The sequence below is a fragment of the Odontomachus brunneus genome, unplaced genomic scaffold (assembly GCF_010583005.1).
Source record: "Odontomachus brunneus isolate Ranch 3 - 2012 unplaced genomic scaffold, Obru_v1 Obru_scaffold_164, whole genome shotgun sequence".
NCBI classification, from domain to species: domain Eukaryota; kingdom Metazoa; phylum Arthropoda; class Insecta; order Hymenoptera; family Formicidae; genus Odontomachus; species Odontomachus brunneus.
This window is the reverse complement of record NW_022639614.1, coordinates 740,943-759,728: the sequence shown is the minus strand read 5'-3', so window position 1 is coordinate 759,728 and position 18,786 is coordinate 740,943. Positions and strand designations below refer to the sequence as shown.

The 18,786-nt window shown below is 30.0% G+C and overlaps 1 protein-coding gene across 2 annotated transcripts; it reads left to right on the top strand.

Moving 5' to 3' along the window:
* Positions 1–3,613: 3,613 nt before the first annotated feature.
* On the top strand, positions 3,614–14,685 carry LOC116851047. Of its 2 annotated transcripts, none has more exons than XR_004379513.1 (7): positions 3,614–3,741; positions 3,838–3,936; positions 8,366–8,492; positions 10,586–10,678; positions 10,785–11,062; positions 12,019–13,371; positions 14,094–14,121. XR_004379513.1 is itself a non-coding variant. In XM_032830050.1 (7 exons), exons 3-7 carry the CDS (start codon positions 8,462–8,464, stop codon positions 14,343–14,345), a joined length of 867 nt encoding a protein of 288 aa, XP_032685941.1. In that variant the 5' UTR covers positions 3,614–3,741; positions 3,838–3,936; positions 8,366–8,461; the 3' UTR covers positions 14,346–14,685. The 2 variants fall into 2 exon arrangements, 1 of the variants encoding a protein (XP_032685941.1); XM_032830050.1 differs by having other exon boundaries at positions 12,019–12,231; positions 14,094–14,685.
* The last annotated feature ends 4,101 nt before the right edge of the window (positions 14,686–18,786 follow it).

The following is an 18,786-nucleotide window of genomic DNA, read 5'->3' as shown; positions in this document are numbered from 1 at the left end:
TATATATATATATATATATATATATATATATATATATATATATATATATATATATATATATATATATATTAATGTCACCGACAAGATGGCTGAAAGATGAATCCTCTTTCCCATTATAGTAACTTCACTTTTCTCACTCCAAAACTAAGCTTACTCACCGTTCTTTAAGTCCGTGTGACCGATGTGAAACCGATGTGTTTTTTATTTACTACTATTCCTTATAGGTCTATTCCACACAAAAAAACGATTTTCAATTTTCAACTTGACTGACAACAGAAAATATAACATTAAAAAAGATTTGTGCAATTATAAATATATTGGTAATTTGTCCATAAAAGAATAATGAGAACACATACAGCACATGCTAATTAGCAAAACACGTTAAGAGTATTTTTAAATCATAAAGTTGCCATCTTCGAGAAACTCGATTGCAATCACAGAATTCTATATACTGCTAGACTGCTAACTTCCTAGTTACAGTTGAGGCAAAAAGTGACGGCCATTTTTGTTAAATATATTTCATATATTTACATAATGAATTTTGCATAGATATAACAGACTGCTTATATAGATAAACTGGCCCCTAGGAGACAGCGTGGCAACATCTACGGTGCAGACATAGCCTTGTGAGTAGACCTGTCGTTTTCTTTTAGTTGCTTGATGAAAATTAGTAGCGAATGAAACACACACATTGGTTATCAATAGATGAGGATAGAATAACGTGTAATGGTGTGCATACGGCAAAATAAATACATATTAATTAACTTAGGATAATTATTACCTTATTACAATAGACTACTTATTTCACAGAATTTTTCCTTCACAATACAAGTGCTTTCTTCCCCTTATTCTATGCATTTCCCTCATTTGGTTTTATTCCCATTATTCATACTTTAGAGTAGGACCCAGAAGGCTATGTCTATACCGTAGATGTCATCACGTTTCCTCCTACCCAGACAGCAAACGTACATGTTCTTGTTTCCTATTTCACCCAGACAGCACACAATAATTATGATAAAGATTCATAAATATTTATGTCGAATTATTTTTTTAAAATATTATATAAATATTTTATAAATATTTTAGGTATATAAAGATATATAAATCGAAATTTAAATTGTTAATATAAACTGAAAAAATTCTTTAAATTGAAGAAATATATTTTGTTAAATGTAATTTCTTAAGTTAAAAAAATATTTGTTAGATTTTAGAAGACATGTAATAAATATAAAGTAATATTTTTTTTATTTATAAGATAAGCTGTACAATTATGAATTTCTAGATAAAAAAATTTTTTTGATTTTTTTTAGTATTTATATATAAAAATAAACAAATGGTTTCCTTACAAAATGAAAATTAGTTTTTTTAAATGTAAAAACTGTGTTTAAATAAATATTTGCTTGTTTTAAAAATAAATGAAATACAAGTTAATTTAAAAGTAATGAAATATAAGTAAATCATTTTATAAATCTAAATAAATTATTTTCTAATAATAAAAGTATCTTTTTTGTGTTTCAAATTAAAGTTTCTTTTATTATCAGAAAACTATTAATTTAAATTTACAATATGGCTTATTTGTATTTTATTTACTTTTAAAATAAGTAAATATTTTTTAAATATACTTTCTAAACATATTTTTTACATATAAAAGAATCTATTCGCTACTTTTAAATAAATCATTTGTTTTCGTACATGTATATACCATATGTATACAATATAAAGCTCTCTCAGTCAAAGTAACAGTAGCGCAGTATGTAAAGTAAACGACTCAAGAAGCGCAGAGGTCTTAAGTTCGAATTCTAGCATGAGAAGCAAATTTTTCAAGGTACAATTTAAATTGAATTAAGTAGCTTGTGAAACAATAAAATTGTAATATTTAAGAAAAATTCAGGAAGAGAGAAAAATGTTTATATTTTTATAAATATTTTTATAATATTTATGATAAATATTTATGATCTATTGAATTTAAGGTCATACAAATATATATGAAATATTTTGATAAATATTCATAAAATATTTAAATAAATATCGTATAAATATTTTGTGCTACCTGGGAATTATACACAATTATATATAATTATATGTATAATTACATATAATTGTATGCGTAATTATGTAAAATTATATATAAAATTATGTATATAATTATACATGATTATATATAAATAACGTGTATTAACATGTATTGACAAATTTTATACGTAATTATACATAATAATGTAAAATTATATATAATTTTATATAATTTTACATAATTATATATAAAAAATGTTTCATTGGTTTTAGCTTCGTACGCATAATTTACTTTGTATGTTTTCAGCATGAAAAATTGTACACTTGGTTTCAAAAAGCGACATTACCATTTAAAGAGGCGAAATTTAACAGACCAGCATACTTGAAATCAAATACACTCTTGGTAAGCGCTGCAGTCGTAGCTTGCACATCGTTCTTTCGGCACCAACAGAATTCGATATCTGTCGCGATAACATTGGCAGAAAAAACTTCATTAGAAGCAATATTTATAATGTTGATGTCTGATCAGTTGTACGAAATAGCGAAATAATAACCATAATTAATTAATTAATTATATGAAGCATGTAAAGTAAAACTAGATTAAAAATTGTAATCTACAAAAATTGTAAATATTTAACTTATAAGAGCCAACGCAAGTGTTGGATATGTTATATCATTGGAATTTATAAAGAAGCAAACATCACTAAACTCGAATATTTTTGACGTAATTATACTCTTATATATGTCTTAATATATTCTTCTTACTTTGTGCTCGCAGATATTGAACACTAGTGATGGCACTTATGATGCATTAATCTTTGTTATATTATATTATAAGAAATATTCTATCTATATAAATAGAAATAGTCTATTTTTATATTATAAGAAATTCATTTTTATATTATAAGTTATAGTTATTTAATATAGTTATGGACTTTTTATATTATAAATTATAGTTATTTAATATAGTTAATAGTTATAGTTATTTTAAGTTAAAGTTTTTTTTATATTATAAGAAATACATTAAGAAACTCAATATTAAGTATACATATACAATGTAGTCCATATTTTACAAATTAAAATAACCATGTAGATATCTACCCAGATAGCACAGGACGTCCTATGGACGTACATTTTATGTCCATTTTACATCCGCATAAATAATCCGTTAGGTCATATATCCTTTTGTTATAATCCCGAGCTTACACTTACATTATAATCGTATTGCTGCTCTTTCGTCACGTTGCATCGCGCCAAGGTCGCGTCACTAGCTTTCTATCGCTTTCTTCCTTTCTACTTTTTTTAATCACAGAATTTTATTACAATTTTAATGTAAGCAGTTTTTGCTATCTTATAAAATGATTTTCTAAATATAATCATAACGAATAACCGCGCCGAGATGTATGAGCAGCGATGCAAACGGGTTGGACGCGATTGACCACAGTACGATTGGACATAGATTATAATGATTGGTTCGATCTGGTAATTCACTAGATCATTCTTTGCACCGGTTGGTGGTGTCCAATCGTACCGTGATACGATCGGACGCTCCCGATGCAAAGATGAGCAGCGGCACTTGTTCTTCCCTTCGCCGCGCGACGTCATCAGTTCTTAATCATCTGAACTGCACTACAGCTCAAGCGACTTCAGTGAATCGAGCGTTCCGTCCTTTTCATTCGATTCTCCAAGATTAATTTCTTTGAAAACTATTGTGAATATCGCAAAACGGTATGAGACCTTCTTGCTCACCTTAATCAATTTTACTCTTGCAAAATTTGAGAATAGCGGTCTAAGATATCCTGTAACTTTTATTTCAACGTACAGCGCAAGAATCATTGGCATACGATTCGCTCGTCCGAGAACGGCAGTTATCCCTGATAGCCAAATATGATTGAGCATTTTGAGTAAACTTATGCACAACAGGTATTATTAAATGTTTGTTGTATATTTGTTATAAGTAGTATTTATTATAGATGGTAACCACTCAGTATGTATACGAAGGGTTAAATAAACTAAGAACAAGGTGAGACAGCATTATATGTATCGCATTGAACTCACGTGAATTCTAATTCAAATAACGGCAAATTAATGGCAATACGTTTACGCAGATATGTAATCCGTTAAAAAGTTTTTGTCATGAAGCTGACAACGTTGCTACAGTCGTTGACCGTTTTGTTCTTGAAATTTCGTCATCTAAGTATAAGCAATCATGTTGTTGCATTTAGTAACGCGTTTATTACATGTTAACATGTAATAATATTACATCGACATTCTTTTCTCACTTTGTATACAAGGTGTCTGACTCATACTGTACCAGAGCTAATATATAAGAAGAATAGGTCGGGGTGAGTGGTGATATCGGTATCTTTTTTTAAATAACTACATAAATTCACAATCGTCCATTTTCTTCGCTGGCCGCGACGAGCCGTATGTCCTGTCTACCTCGTCACCACGCTCTACGATTAGCCCATCTACTTTATTTAACCTTACTGTATACTGTTAAGTCAAATAGACCCCAGAAAAAAATAAATAAAATAAATAAAGTAAACCTATAAAATAAAATAAAAAATAAAATAAAGTAGATCTATATATTTTGAAAAAACTATTTGCTTTTTTCACAAAAATCCTAATTTCAATCTTCAAAATAAATACCTTTTTTGAAAATCTTGCTATTGTACTAATTTTTTTCTTAAAAAGATATGTCTTGTGAGTAGTTTCTTCAAATTTTACCTTGAAATACTAAAAATTATATCAATTATGATTTTTGGAGCAAATCAAGTCATTTTTCGCGTTTTTTGTGCTTTCCAATTTTTTTCTTCATTTAAAATCAAATTTCGTCTAGAAAAATTATTCCGTCATATAAAAAGTTTGATATATATCCTGGAATTTTCAAATCAAAAAGCGAATAGTTTTATTGCAGCAAACACTTTTGTAGCTGGAGTCGCGAAAGACCAGTATGCCCATTATGTGATTCTACTGAAGTGTGCATAATAAGGGTTAATAACTCGAAATTTTATATGGTTGTTTAAAAAAAGACATCGATTCCATTACTTACTCTGACTTATTCCAGCTACTGGAATAAGTCAGCTTATTAGCTCTGGTACGGCACGAGTCAGACACCCTGTATAACAGCTATGAAAAGTGTTTAGAAAAAGTCGGATCCCGGATTTACTTGGAAAGATGATGTTTTTAAAAAATTCTTTCAAATAAAAATTTTAAGGTTTGGAAAGGGACAAAACCTTTTGACCAGTAAAGAATTTAAATCTTTGGAGATTAAAATTCACCTGAGTAAATTCTTTAATGAAAAACAAACCCAATTTTACACTGACCCAATTTTACACTGACGAAATAATAAAGTTACTTAGAAAATAATTCGACATTGCCAAAAAAAGTACATACATTATTGATTCAAGTTGCAACTTAATATTTAATTTATGATTTTTAATTACTACAAAAGGACCAGAACCAACTTTCTGGCTAATCTAATAAATCAGATGAAAATTTTTTATCCATTCTAATACATATGTACATAGGGTGTCAAGAGGAAGTTGCAATACGCGATATCTATTAGATGAAACAGGATTACACAGAGAGAACGATTTGGTTGAATCAAATAAATGCTTCTTTGGAATAGTCCAAACGAATTTTTCGATTGATCGAACAAAATTTTGTTTGAAGCAACAAAAATATTTATTTGCGGCTTAGTTCCAAAGAAATATTTTTGTTGTGTCAACCAAATAATTTGTTCGGACTTTTCCAAAGAAATATTTATTTGATTTAATAAATCGTTCTCTCTGTGTAGTCTTACTGCATTTAAAAGAATACTTAAAATGTCTAATATCGAATCATTATCTATCTATCGCTATCTATCTATACGCTATCTAAATAGCGTAATGATATAGATACCATTGTTGAATACTGTAATGATTAAATTAAAGAGAAGGTCAATGATATCAAGACTCTGATTATTTCTAAAACAAGGGTCTCTAAAATAAATGTACAGTCGGCGCTAAGACGGTTTATATATATACACTTTTTCTAGATTCGCTTAGGACGCGTCTGTGAAATTAGTCCCACCTTTCCAAAATTTAAAAAAAATAAACATAGTTTCAATTACCTTCGAAGAATAATTCTAGAGTGGCTTCATCGATATAAAAAAAAAGTTCTATCGATGATCGAAACACAAAATAGAAGTACGGAGAGGGGGGGAGAGGACATCACAATCGTGAAACTCTAAAGTGCCATAACTTTTTCACATTAAGCTTCAAGGCTTTAATTCATGAGCGTAACCAATAGAATTTTTTAGAGGGGACGGAGTTATTAGAATTTTCAACAAAACGTCAAAAATCCGAAAAAAAATGTTTAATAAAATTAAAGGAGAAACAATCAACTTCACGATTGTGTAATTTCAAAGCACTATAATTTTTATATTCAATTTTAAAGCTTAAATTCTTGAGGAAAATTAATATAACTCTTAGAGTAGGAAGTATCTTGAAATTCCGAAATTCCAAAAGAATTTTTAGCTCTAAGGAACTTAGAAAATTTCGCTCATCGAAACTGTGAAGGATTGCAATATCTATTTCTGATCGTAGCTTTGTGACTCCTAAAGAAAATTCATAATGAAATTCTTGAAAATGCCTGAGAGATGTGCCATCCCCCGATAGTAAATAATACTTCTATATCAATTCTATATTGCTGCAAAAATTCGGCAAAATCTGTGATTCGCTTCGCTCAAGGTCCGTGCACCTTGAGTAAATCGTGGCTATGACCATGAATGCGTTTGAGGAGCGTGCTATCCACGCCACTGCACCATTCTTTATCATTCTTTTAGACTGTACATACTCCACCGAAATAGCTTTAACTTTTTTCGAGTGATGCTAGTGGAACAAATATTAAAGCTATTTCGGCGAAATATATACAACAGAGATAAAATGCTGTGTTAATGCTGAATAATGCCGATAAGATGTTTCTCAAATAACATCCATGATCGCGACCACGACTCATAATAAGCATAGACCCACCGCGACATCGATTTTGCCGAACTTTTGAAGGAATATAGAATTGATATAAAAGTACTACATCTCCGGAGATGACGCGTTTCTCAGGCGTTTTCAACAAATCGCTGTTTGATATTTGAGACGCTCCTTTAGTACTAGTGTAGTGGTGTTGTGTGTGTGTGTGTGTGTGTGTTGTGCGTTCAAAACGTTACCCATTAAACTCCCAGTCAGAACCACATGTTGATTCAAGGTTGATTCGACATCAATGAGTGTTGAATCAACATTGATTCAACGGTTCATCGATCATTTCGACGTCGAATTAACCTTGAATCAACGTTATGGTTCTAACTGGGCGCGTAGCTGATCGAGTGTATATGCAACATGAACGATAAGTTTTCAATGCTGAGAGTGAATATAGGAATGCAGTTTACGCTATCTGCTAAATTGGTGCAAATGATACAGCTTGCAACGCTCGACAGCTAGTAGGCATTTGAAAGAAAAGAAATATTGTTGAGATACGGACTCTGATAATAAACAATAAAGATAGAATGACTCTGGTTTCTAAAAATGACTTATCAAGGCCAATTAGAAGGCTTAAAAACCATTTCTAAAGATGATTTCAACGATAAAAGAGAATTCAGAATATGAACTGCAGAATATGGACACAAAAGTATGCAAAACGCAGTCTACACCGAGAGAAAAATATAGTTGTTTTCGGCTTCAACTATACTTTTTTGTGATTTTAACCAGAAAAATAATTAGAAGAACCATCTTTCTAATAACATTTACTAAAACAATGGTTCTTCTAATTATTTTTGTGGTTAAAATCAAAACTGTCAAAATCAAATTGTGGTTAAAAGGGCATATATATAGTTGACGCCAAAGGCAACTATATTTTTTTCTCAGTGTATAGCTCTTGTTGAGTACTCAAGGGCGCCAACTATATTATACATATAGCTGCGTTTAATTTCTTTGAATTTAAACTTTTTTTCATTTATCGTATAACGAGTATTGTTCGGCTGTCGGATAGGATATTTTTCAAATTCCTCCTTTTCCCTTTTTTTACTCTAGAAATTCTCTATTTGTAGTCACTTAATATATCCGACAAACTTGTCATACGAAAAATAAGTAGGCAAAGACCAAAAAATTCCTTGACTCGTCAAAATCTAATCTTCAATCCGCAATCTTTCATCTCCAAACCATAGCGTGACACGGGCTTTACTTTTGTCAAAATTTTTTAGTTCAAATTTATAAGTTGTATTGTTGATCTAACTTAATTTTTATTAGATTTATCTCAATTGTAGTTCATAAAAAAAATTTCTGTAACTCTAATATTTAAATCTTTTTTTGTATAGGAATAAAAATCAGCTGAAAGGATCTACAAAGTTTTTCAGCTCCTATGGTGGTGAGGATCAAATTCAAGGTTTATTCACTACTCTAGCTCAGTCAAAATGAGTATAGATTTCGATGCATCTTATACCGGTAAGTACTTTGAATCTATTTTGATATTTCCTAAGAAATATTTGTATACTGTCAAATATCATGCTAGATTCAATAATTACAAAAGTTTTTATTGAATCTTTAGTTTTATTTCTTTATATTGAGTTAAATATTTCTTTTATTAACCCCTTCAATGTGGAATACGTCTATATATACGTTTATAGACGTACTCGACTAAGTGGGCTCAAACTGTGGAGTACGTCTGTATGTACACGTACTGACAAAAAATGCAATAACTAAATAATTTATATATAAATAAATAGTTATATATAAATATATAGTTAAATAAATTGGCAGATCTGCACAAAACTTGGCACTAGAGGGTTTCAAGGATCGCTGAATACAAATTTGAAATAAAAATTTAAAAATTTTTGATGGTAAATCCATTTTGAAGACCTTTTTGAAATTGATAATAGGCACTTAATTGTACGTAACAAGTTCTTAACAATTTTATTATGATGCTATTTTATATCATTCCGTTTAATTTAATATAGCGAAATAATCGAAATAATAATATTTCTACCTCCGCATTTAGCTGGTGAATATGTGAGAAACCCTGCAATACCGAATATAAGAAAAATCGACCAATGATTTGGAATTTTTAACATTTTGATCCACCATATTGAATTCACCATTTCTTAATTTTTCTAAGTTTTTTAATTTTTACTCCAAATTTGTTTTTAGCAACCCGAAAAACTTCTTCTATAAACCAAGTTTCATGGAAATTCGCCAAATTTTGAAGAATTCTTTTTGCATCTGAAAATGAACCCAGAATTGATGACATACGATTCAATTCTTTTTTAATTCTTTTTTAATTCTCTGTGCTATTTGGGTCTTTAAATCAATGGAACCTCTTTATAAAAGTAAAAAATAATCCGAATTTAAATAACCCGGTTATCGCTCTATTTTTCAAGGAAAATTCATTTTCCTTTCATTTTCAAAAAATTTTGAGAGTAGAAATATATGAAATAAAATGCAGAGAAAATATTTATTTCACAGATAAATAAATACATTTGTAAAAATAACATACATATTTATAAATTAGAATGCAAGCGTAGCACGGCGGATTATATATTAATCTACCACGCTAAAGGTCTAGAGGAAAGGAAAATTTTTCGTACGCTCGCACTCGGTAGGTTTGGCAAAACCTCCGAGGGTGTAGGATAAGAAATCTAAGAATAAGAAAATCCAAAAAGGAAAGGAATTTGCCAGTATAGGTTAAGATACACGTAGGATAAAGAAGATATATAAGGCAATGAGGAAAAAGGAGTAGGTTAAGATACAAATAGGTTAAGATACGATAAAAAGGAAAAATGTAAAAGAAAGACGTATATAGGAAAGAGAATGTACATAGGAACTTTTTGGCACGAAAACTGCAGTTGGAAAAATAATGATACAAGATACATATTTATAAATTTAGAATCTATTTTAAAATGTTCACATATTAAAATGTTTCACGCTTTTTAAGCTTAGCTTACCGATGACATACCAGTATATTTTCCATCGTTTATGTTTATGCTGGATAGTGAAAATGTGCAATCTCGTAATGTTGAAGTTCACTATCTAGTATTACGTACCATTCGTAATTGCCAGAAAATTATCAATAGACTCAAATATCTTGGAAAATTTTGCCGAAAAAGCTCATGTCATTACATCACATTATACATTTACTTTAATTTTGTATAATTAATGTCTTAAAAATTATCGTGATTTTTTGTAAAGTGTTATAAAACTTTCTTATATAGTTTTATGAATTCTTCAGTATTACAAAACTGCATAACTCCATTATCCAGCATTCATAAGAATATTTAGCCAGTAGGAATATTTAGCCATTTACGAGCTAGTGACTGGCTAGAAAATTTATCTAGTCATTACTATCTAGCTACTAGTCTTGAAATCTACTCTACTAGATACATTTTTATTCGAGATATGTCATTTATTCGAGATCAAGATCATTGAAGGTTGCTCCATTAAAATGCATAATTACCTGATAATTATTTTTAATGATTAATGATAATCATTATATTCAATATATTCTATATTCAATGTAACATATAAATATTTATTAATACTAGGACTGCTACTTGATGATTGGATAGGTCATCTACAGGAAGTGTTGAAGGATGAACAATCCATTGATAAAAATGGCATGGCCTTAAAATTTCAAAGTAAATAAAATATATCTAAAATAAACTAAGTCAATATCAATTAAATACATAATATTTAAGTAACAATTACCACAATACATTAATAACTATTTTAAATTATTATCAGTGATCCAACAATCCATGGTCGAGGCAGCTTTTAAAATAGGAGAACTTATGGAAGTATCATCCCAAGCAAAATATATGGCCATTATTTTATATGACGATTATATGCACAAACATTTCCGACAACGTTTTGAGACGGAAATTACTACCAATAATCAACTAGATCAACAATTTGATAAAATTAGCAATAGCATGGCCAGTAAAGCAAAATTATCTCTCATGTCATGCTTCCAATTAGCTTGTAAAATGGAGTCTGCTTACGCTAAATTACCAATATCGGAGGTATATAAAATAATGTATTGTGCGAGTAAATACAGAAGTTTTGATGAATTTTTCAAAGATACCTAATAAAAAAATTTGCATGCATAATTATATATAAAATTCGTCCATTCATAATTATATATAATTATATATAATCATATACTTAACTTTATTGCTTCCTCTTAGGATTACATAAACTAATTGTACATTTTTCCTTACAATCTATACTTAATCTAAACTCTACTTAATTTAAACTTAATCTAAACTACAATCTACTTAATCTATACTTATCTCTACTCGGCGAGTAGAGTAACATTCAACTAACCAATCATGATAAAGAAATATTAGTTCTGATTGGTCAATTAAATATTACACTATCCGTCGAGTAGAGTTTTGGAACGCAGCCCTGCTGTAAATAGGAATTAATTTGATTTGTCAATTTAGTTGTCTGAAAGTAACATTGAAAATAAATATAGATAGAATCCACATTTGGATGTAATTATAACGTATAAATTTCGTATGAAAATTCCCTCTATTTTACGATTTACATAATTGTTTTTAAGCTCCTTCATTCTTAGACGATTCAAACAGCATAATTGTCCAAAATCGAGTCATAAGACGTCTTTAGGAAGTCTTTAAAACATGTTTAAGACAATACCTTATAAACTTGTCTTAAAGATGTCTTAAAGATATTTGAAAAACGTCTTATGACCCGATTTTGGACATTGTGCTGTCTGGGAAAAAGCCAATCTCATTTTATAATAGAGGCATACATATCCTGCCAGAACGTTAGATAACGAAGGATAATAAAAACAACGAAAATTATTGGATACAATGAATAAATTGTATTTAATAAAATTACTTGGTTCATTTTTCTATCACGAAATCTATCAAAACTTTTGCACTTATTCAATATTTCATAAAAGATTAGAATATTGTACATTTTACTGGACTAAATGTTACATCTGTTTTTGTAGGTTATAGACATCCTAAATACCTTTGACAAAAACACTACGTACACACGTGAGATGATAATTGCTTCTGAATTCGAAGTTTTTGAAGCTGTGGGATTCAAGATACCCCTCAAGACACCATTAAGTTGCGTTGAGCTTCTATTAGCAGCAGTAAACTGCAATACACCAGAAGACTATGAACTTGGACAGATATTACTGGACATAGCCTTTTTACAGGTACGATTTCAATATATTTCCTATAATTACCTCTCAAAAAAGAAAATGAAAATACACGCTAAGTATACTCTATATGGAATATTTGACACACAACATGTATATCCGCTTGTATGCAGGTAAAGCTTTTCGAACAAAATAATAAAGTTCTTTTTCTTTTTTTCTTACTATAGAGTTCATCCTACCGTTTCCGATGCTCATATTTTTTTTATTTTTTAATAACTATTGCGAAATTTGCAAAGTGGTATATGAATACTGAAGTGGTACATGAATCTGTTCGATTTAGTTTTCGCTATATACACGCAAATAATGTGTGTTTTCACTTTGTATCATAATTTTGAACAGTAATTTCTTTGCAGTAGAATATTTATGCTCACAAGACGTACAAAATAAAAAGGAAAATAATTGTCTAACTTAATGGTTAAAATTATTATTATTTTTGGAGCGATTTTCAAAGACTATTTTTGCTTTAAAACTGCTCATCCATATGGAGTCTCAGGAGTGGCATGTTATTTCTATACATTATCAATATATTTATATTATTATAGTTGCAGCACACACACATACACATGACAATAGGTTTCCTTATCATTTATAAAATAACACGGACTTAAAGTCCGTGTAAAACATAACTTTGTGGGTAGATCTGTCGTTTTCTTTTAGTTGCTTAGTGGGGACTAGTAGCGAATGAAACACATACATTGGTCATCAATAAATGAGAACAGAATAACGTGTAATGATGTGCATACGGCAAAATAAATACATATTAATTAACTTAGGTTAACTTACCTTATTATCTTACCTTATTACCTTATTACCTTATTAGTTAACTTAGGTTAACTTACCTTATTACCTTATTATAATAAACTACTTATTTTACAGAACTATTTATTTTACAGAATTTCTCCTTCACAATACAAGTGCTTTCTTTCCCTTATGCTACGCATTCCCCTCATTTGGTTTCATCCCCACTATTCATACTCTAGAGTAGGACCTATCTAAAGGCTATGTCTGTATCGTAGATGTCATCACGTTGCCTCCTACGGCAAGGACTCATAGAACCTGTCCTACCGCTTCTCGTGAGCTTATTCGTTTATAAATTTTAATTAATTGCGGAATAAATATTGAGAAAATTTCAAAATGGTATGTAACTTTTATGATTATTTTGGGGTGAACTTCCGAAAACCACCCACGCCCGATTGTCATGAATTTTGACAAAAATACTCCGAACGTTGTCAAATAAATATAATAATTAATTTTTCGAGAATATATTCTCCTCATTGGATCATCGGCTGCGTTCCGACATCCAACTCCGACATACGGTGTATTGTGTTTCTCAAGCTGGGTCTACAATAGAAGTCGTAGAATCGTAAGTCGTAGTAATTAATCATAGTGAGGTACGAGAAGAATAATCGACCGGTCAATTTCTACAACTTCTATTGTAGACCTCAGTTTATGGTACGTTATGGCTACGACATTTATGTGTAAAGTTCTTTAAAATCTAAAATATATAGCACACAATGCAAGCTTTGCTTTTATAGGTTGCGTTGATAGGTTCGTTACTCTCTATTTTATGGGCTGCGTAACATGCTGCTAAAATAGCAACCCAATGAAAAATTTTTCATGCATAATTATATATAAAATTTTTCCATACATAATTATGTATAATTATATATAATCATATATAATTATATATAATCATATAGAATTATATTTAATTATACACAATTATATATAATTATATATAATTGTATGCGTAATTATGTAAAATTATATATAATTTTATATAATTTTACATAATTATGTATGAAAAATTTTTCATTGGTTTTTGCTTCACACGCATAATTTACTTTGTATGTTTTCAGTACGAAAAATTGTACACTCAGTTTCGAGTAGCGACAACAGCATATACTCAACATGCGGGATTTAAAGAATCAACAAACACAAAGTCAAATATACTCTTCCTAAGCGCTGCAGTCGTGGCTTGCACATCGTTAATGCGGCACGAACAGAAAGCGATATCTATCGCGATGACATTGGCAGAAAAAACTTCAACAGAAGTAACTGATATAATGATAATGTCTAGTCAATTGTTCGACTTAGCGACCACTAAATAAATAAATTAATTATATTAGACATGTAAAGTAAAACTAGATTAAGAATTGTACAAAAATTGTAATCTACAAAAATGATAAATTTAATTTATAAAAGCCATCGCAAGTGTCGAACATATTATATCATTGGAATACATGAAGAAGCAAACATCACTGAACTCAAATATTCCTGACGAGATTATATTTTTATATATGCTTTAATGTATTATTCTCGCAGATATTGAACACTAGTGGTGACACTTATAATGCATTAATCTTTAATTATTTTTATATTATAAAAGATTCATTAAAAAACTCAATATTAAGTGTACATATATAATGTAGTCCATATTTTATAAATTAAAATAATCATGTAGATATTTACATGATATGTAGATATCTACAAGTGCTTATATTATGTCAATATAAATCGTCAATTTTTAGGCAAAATTAGCCCTTTTAATGTATTATTTTATTTATCTCTTCTCGGCGAAAACATTTCATTTTCCTATAAACATATGTTCAATCGATATAAACTAAAATATTAACCTTAACAAAGTAGTTCCTTTTATCATCAATCACATTTATTTCATACATTTTAGTACATTCACCTTTTATTAGAAGTGTGTGTGGATGTACAATAAAATATATTTTATTTTCGAAGGTCTTCTTCCAACCAGGACTTCGTCCTCTCATTAACTACATATATTCTATTTTATTCCACCATTACATTCTCAACCTAGTTCCATTTGTATCCATGTAGCTACAGTTCTATAAGACGTTATGCGCATTAAAATCTTCTGTGTTATTACGAGAGCTGCTCCGTAAGTTTTGCGACTAGTAAGGAAAACACGGTAATTTGTCATTGAAAATGGCTTTATTATTTTTCAAAGTATTCTCCATGATGATCAATATACTTCTGCATTCGCTCAAACTATTTATTATAGCATCCATGCCACTCCGAAAGTGGTACCTCCAAAACATGTGTTTTAAACGCATCAACCGCTTCTTCTGGCGTCGAAAATCGTTGATCACGCAGTTTATTCTTGATGTTCGGGAACAAAAAAAGTCATTGAGTGCCAAATCAAGACTGTACGGTGGATGACCCATTAATTCGATGTTTTCACTGGTCAAATAGGCGATTGTTTGAGCCGATGTGTGAGAGCTCGCATTGTCATGGTGAAAAATGATTCGTCGTCTTGAGTTGTTTTTCCTTATTTGGCCGAAGACTTCTGGCAAACAAATGGTTGTGTACCACTCAGAATTGACCGTTCTACGTTTCTCTAAGGGTACTGTTGCCACATGACCAGTTTTTTCGAAAAAACAGGCGACCATTTGTTTCGAAGTGCTTCGAGCGCGAACAACTTTTGTTGGATTAGGTTCACTTTGAAAGACCCACACAGTCGACTGCTGTTTAGTTTTCGGCTCATATGCATAGATCCATGACTCGTCACCTGTGTAGAGGTTATATACGACATTTCACGCACCTCGATCAAATTTTTTCAGCATTTTTTTGCACCAATTTACACGATCCTTTTTTTGAGCAATTGTCAAATTATGCGGGATCCAACGTGAACAAATTTTTTTTACGGCCAAATGTTCATGCAATATCGTTTGTATGCAATTCATACCAACACCCAGGGATACTTGAATCTCACGGTATGTCACATGTCGATCTTGCATTATTAATTCACACACAGCATCTATGTTTTCTGGCACAGCAGCTGATTTTGGACGACCTTCGCGAGGTTCGTCGGTGAGCGAACTACGACCGCAATTGAAATCATTAAACCAGCGACAAATAGTGGCCTTTCCTTATAGAAATATCATACTAAGAATCATTGATAATTATTTATTATCCAATATTTTTAATACTGAAAATAAGTAATTATCAATGATTCTTAGTATGATATTTCTATAAGGGTTGTGTGGTGTTTCATTGCCAAAAGTGGAAGCAAGTTGATCGATGCACTCTTGTCTCGATAATCCACGTCGAAAGTCGTAAAAAATCATCGCACGAAAGTATTCTCGTGTTAATTCCATTTTTTCGCTGAGACACAATTTTCAAGTCACTGTAAACAATACAAGTAGCCTCCGTACGACAAAACGTTTCGAGTAAAAAAATCTTCCAAACTGTCAAACTTTTTGATGGTAAGGTTAGATTTTACCTAGCAACGCCAGTATTGCCAAGTCGCAAAACTTACGGAGCAGCCCTCATATCTATGATTGTTCCCTTTCTTTTTTCTTTACTAAGTTTGTCCACAAACTTCTTGGGTCATTATAACTTTATAACATTTTTTATATATTTCTGTTACATTAATTTTCCTGTCTTTTGCTATAACTCTTATTCTCTTTACTTCTATTTTTTTCTTATCACTTTTGATTTCTCTCTCTATTATTGATTCTCACTATATCTTTTCTAATTAGTAGCATAACTTTTCCTAAACTTTCTCCGTTCTTTATTTGTTTGCCTTGACTGATAACCTCATATAATCCTACTTTTAACATATGTCCTTTCTTCAATTTGGTTTCCGTAATCCATAACCTTATATCTATTTTCTTTTCACATAGTGAGCGAATTTTTTAATTCATCGCTATTTAATTCATCGATAGAATCATCGCATGATGCGCAAATGCAGTGAAACACAGTATTTGCGCATCATGCGATGGATCCATCGATGAATTAGAAAACTCGCCCGGTCTTTTATTTATTTCCACTCGTTTTGTCATCTTCCGCAGTTCCATACTAATATCTTAAATTGTACTTTTTTCTCTGATTTCTACTTTTACACATTTTAGCTAAATCTTACTTCTTATCCTCCTCTGCTTGCCCTTTTTGATTTTCCTGTGCTCTTTTACCTATTCTCCATTTTATTATCATATCTATTAACTTGTTTATCTTTTTTTCCATTTTTCATATTAGTCTTTTCTTCATTAATCCCTCAATCCCATCAACTAAAACACTAGGTTACGTACATCCGAGTTATATACAGCGTGTCTCAGGATAATCTCGTGGAAAAAAAGAGGCCCAATTCAAATCGTCGATAACGATATTTCTTAATAGAAAATTTGAAAATTTTGTACTTTGTCCTACATCTTTGCTCATAAAGCAGATAAAAATAAAGACAGTTTCCTGATATAACTGGATCCTAAGGAATCAACTGAGCTCGCTCAGAACCAAATCGAATTAATGACGGTACAATTTATTTTGTACCGTCGATTTATTTTGTGCTTCGATTAACTAGAAGCGTTATATAAATATATATCCATATAACAAATAAAATTAGATCAACACCTTGAAATATTGATTTAATGTATTTTTTCAACATTTTTTTTTTGCTTTCAATATTTTACAAAAATTTCAAATATATTACTAAACAATATGATCCTTTTGAACATTACAAAAATGTTTTAAAACCTTTTAAATGTCAAAGTCATTTGTAATTTATATTAATACGATGTTAAAAATTACATATTAAGAAACGTTATACGCTATTGAATATAGTTGCAACAACATTCTATCAATAATTTTTGCTTACTGGATACGTCAATCCTCGTGGCTCATGCATTAGTCACGCTTGCTTTTGACGCAAGACTACGATGTTTTTGGATCAAATATATTCCAATCAAATGTAAGATATATATTTTGAAGAATAACATATGCACTGTTGATCATCAACAAATGATAATGATAATAATAATGAAAATAATAATGAAAACAAGAATGATAATAATAATAAAAACAAGAATAAGTATTATTATTCAATATGTATATATATATATGATGTATATATACACATACATACATGAAATAGAAATATAAACTATAAAACATTCAAAAGCAACATATTTCACTGTATATCTCATAACAAAATTTTATTAATTTTAATTATATATAAATATAAATTTTTATTATAAATATATATTTTAATTATATATAAACACGATAAGTATATGAAATATATAAATATTACATGTAAGACATTTGATCACTAATGATACATATCAGTGACTACTAGTACTATGTAGATAAAGCGTATCCAACTGAAGGAAAGTCTTCTACAGTTCTGAAAATTTTACAATAATTATTAAAGTATTAATTAAAGAATATCAAGAATAAATGCAATAATTATTAAGGTATTAGTTAAAGAATTCACAACTAAATGTGCAGAAAGATCGTCTGCAGTAAGATTGGGTGACATTCTTCATTTAATTCCTTAATAACTAATAATATTTGCAAAATTGTATAGAAGCTTTCTGTTCAATTTGAAACGGTCTACCTGCACATGAATATTAAGTTAGTAATTATCAAATATACTGCATATATGTACACACATACGGATGTACACACACACACACACACACACACACACACACACACACACACACACACACACACACACACACACACACACACACACACACACACACACACACACACACACACACACACACACACACACAC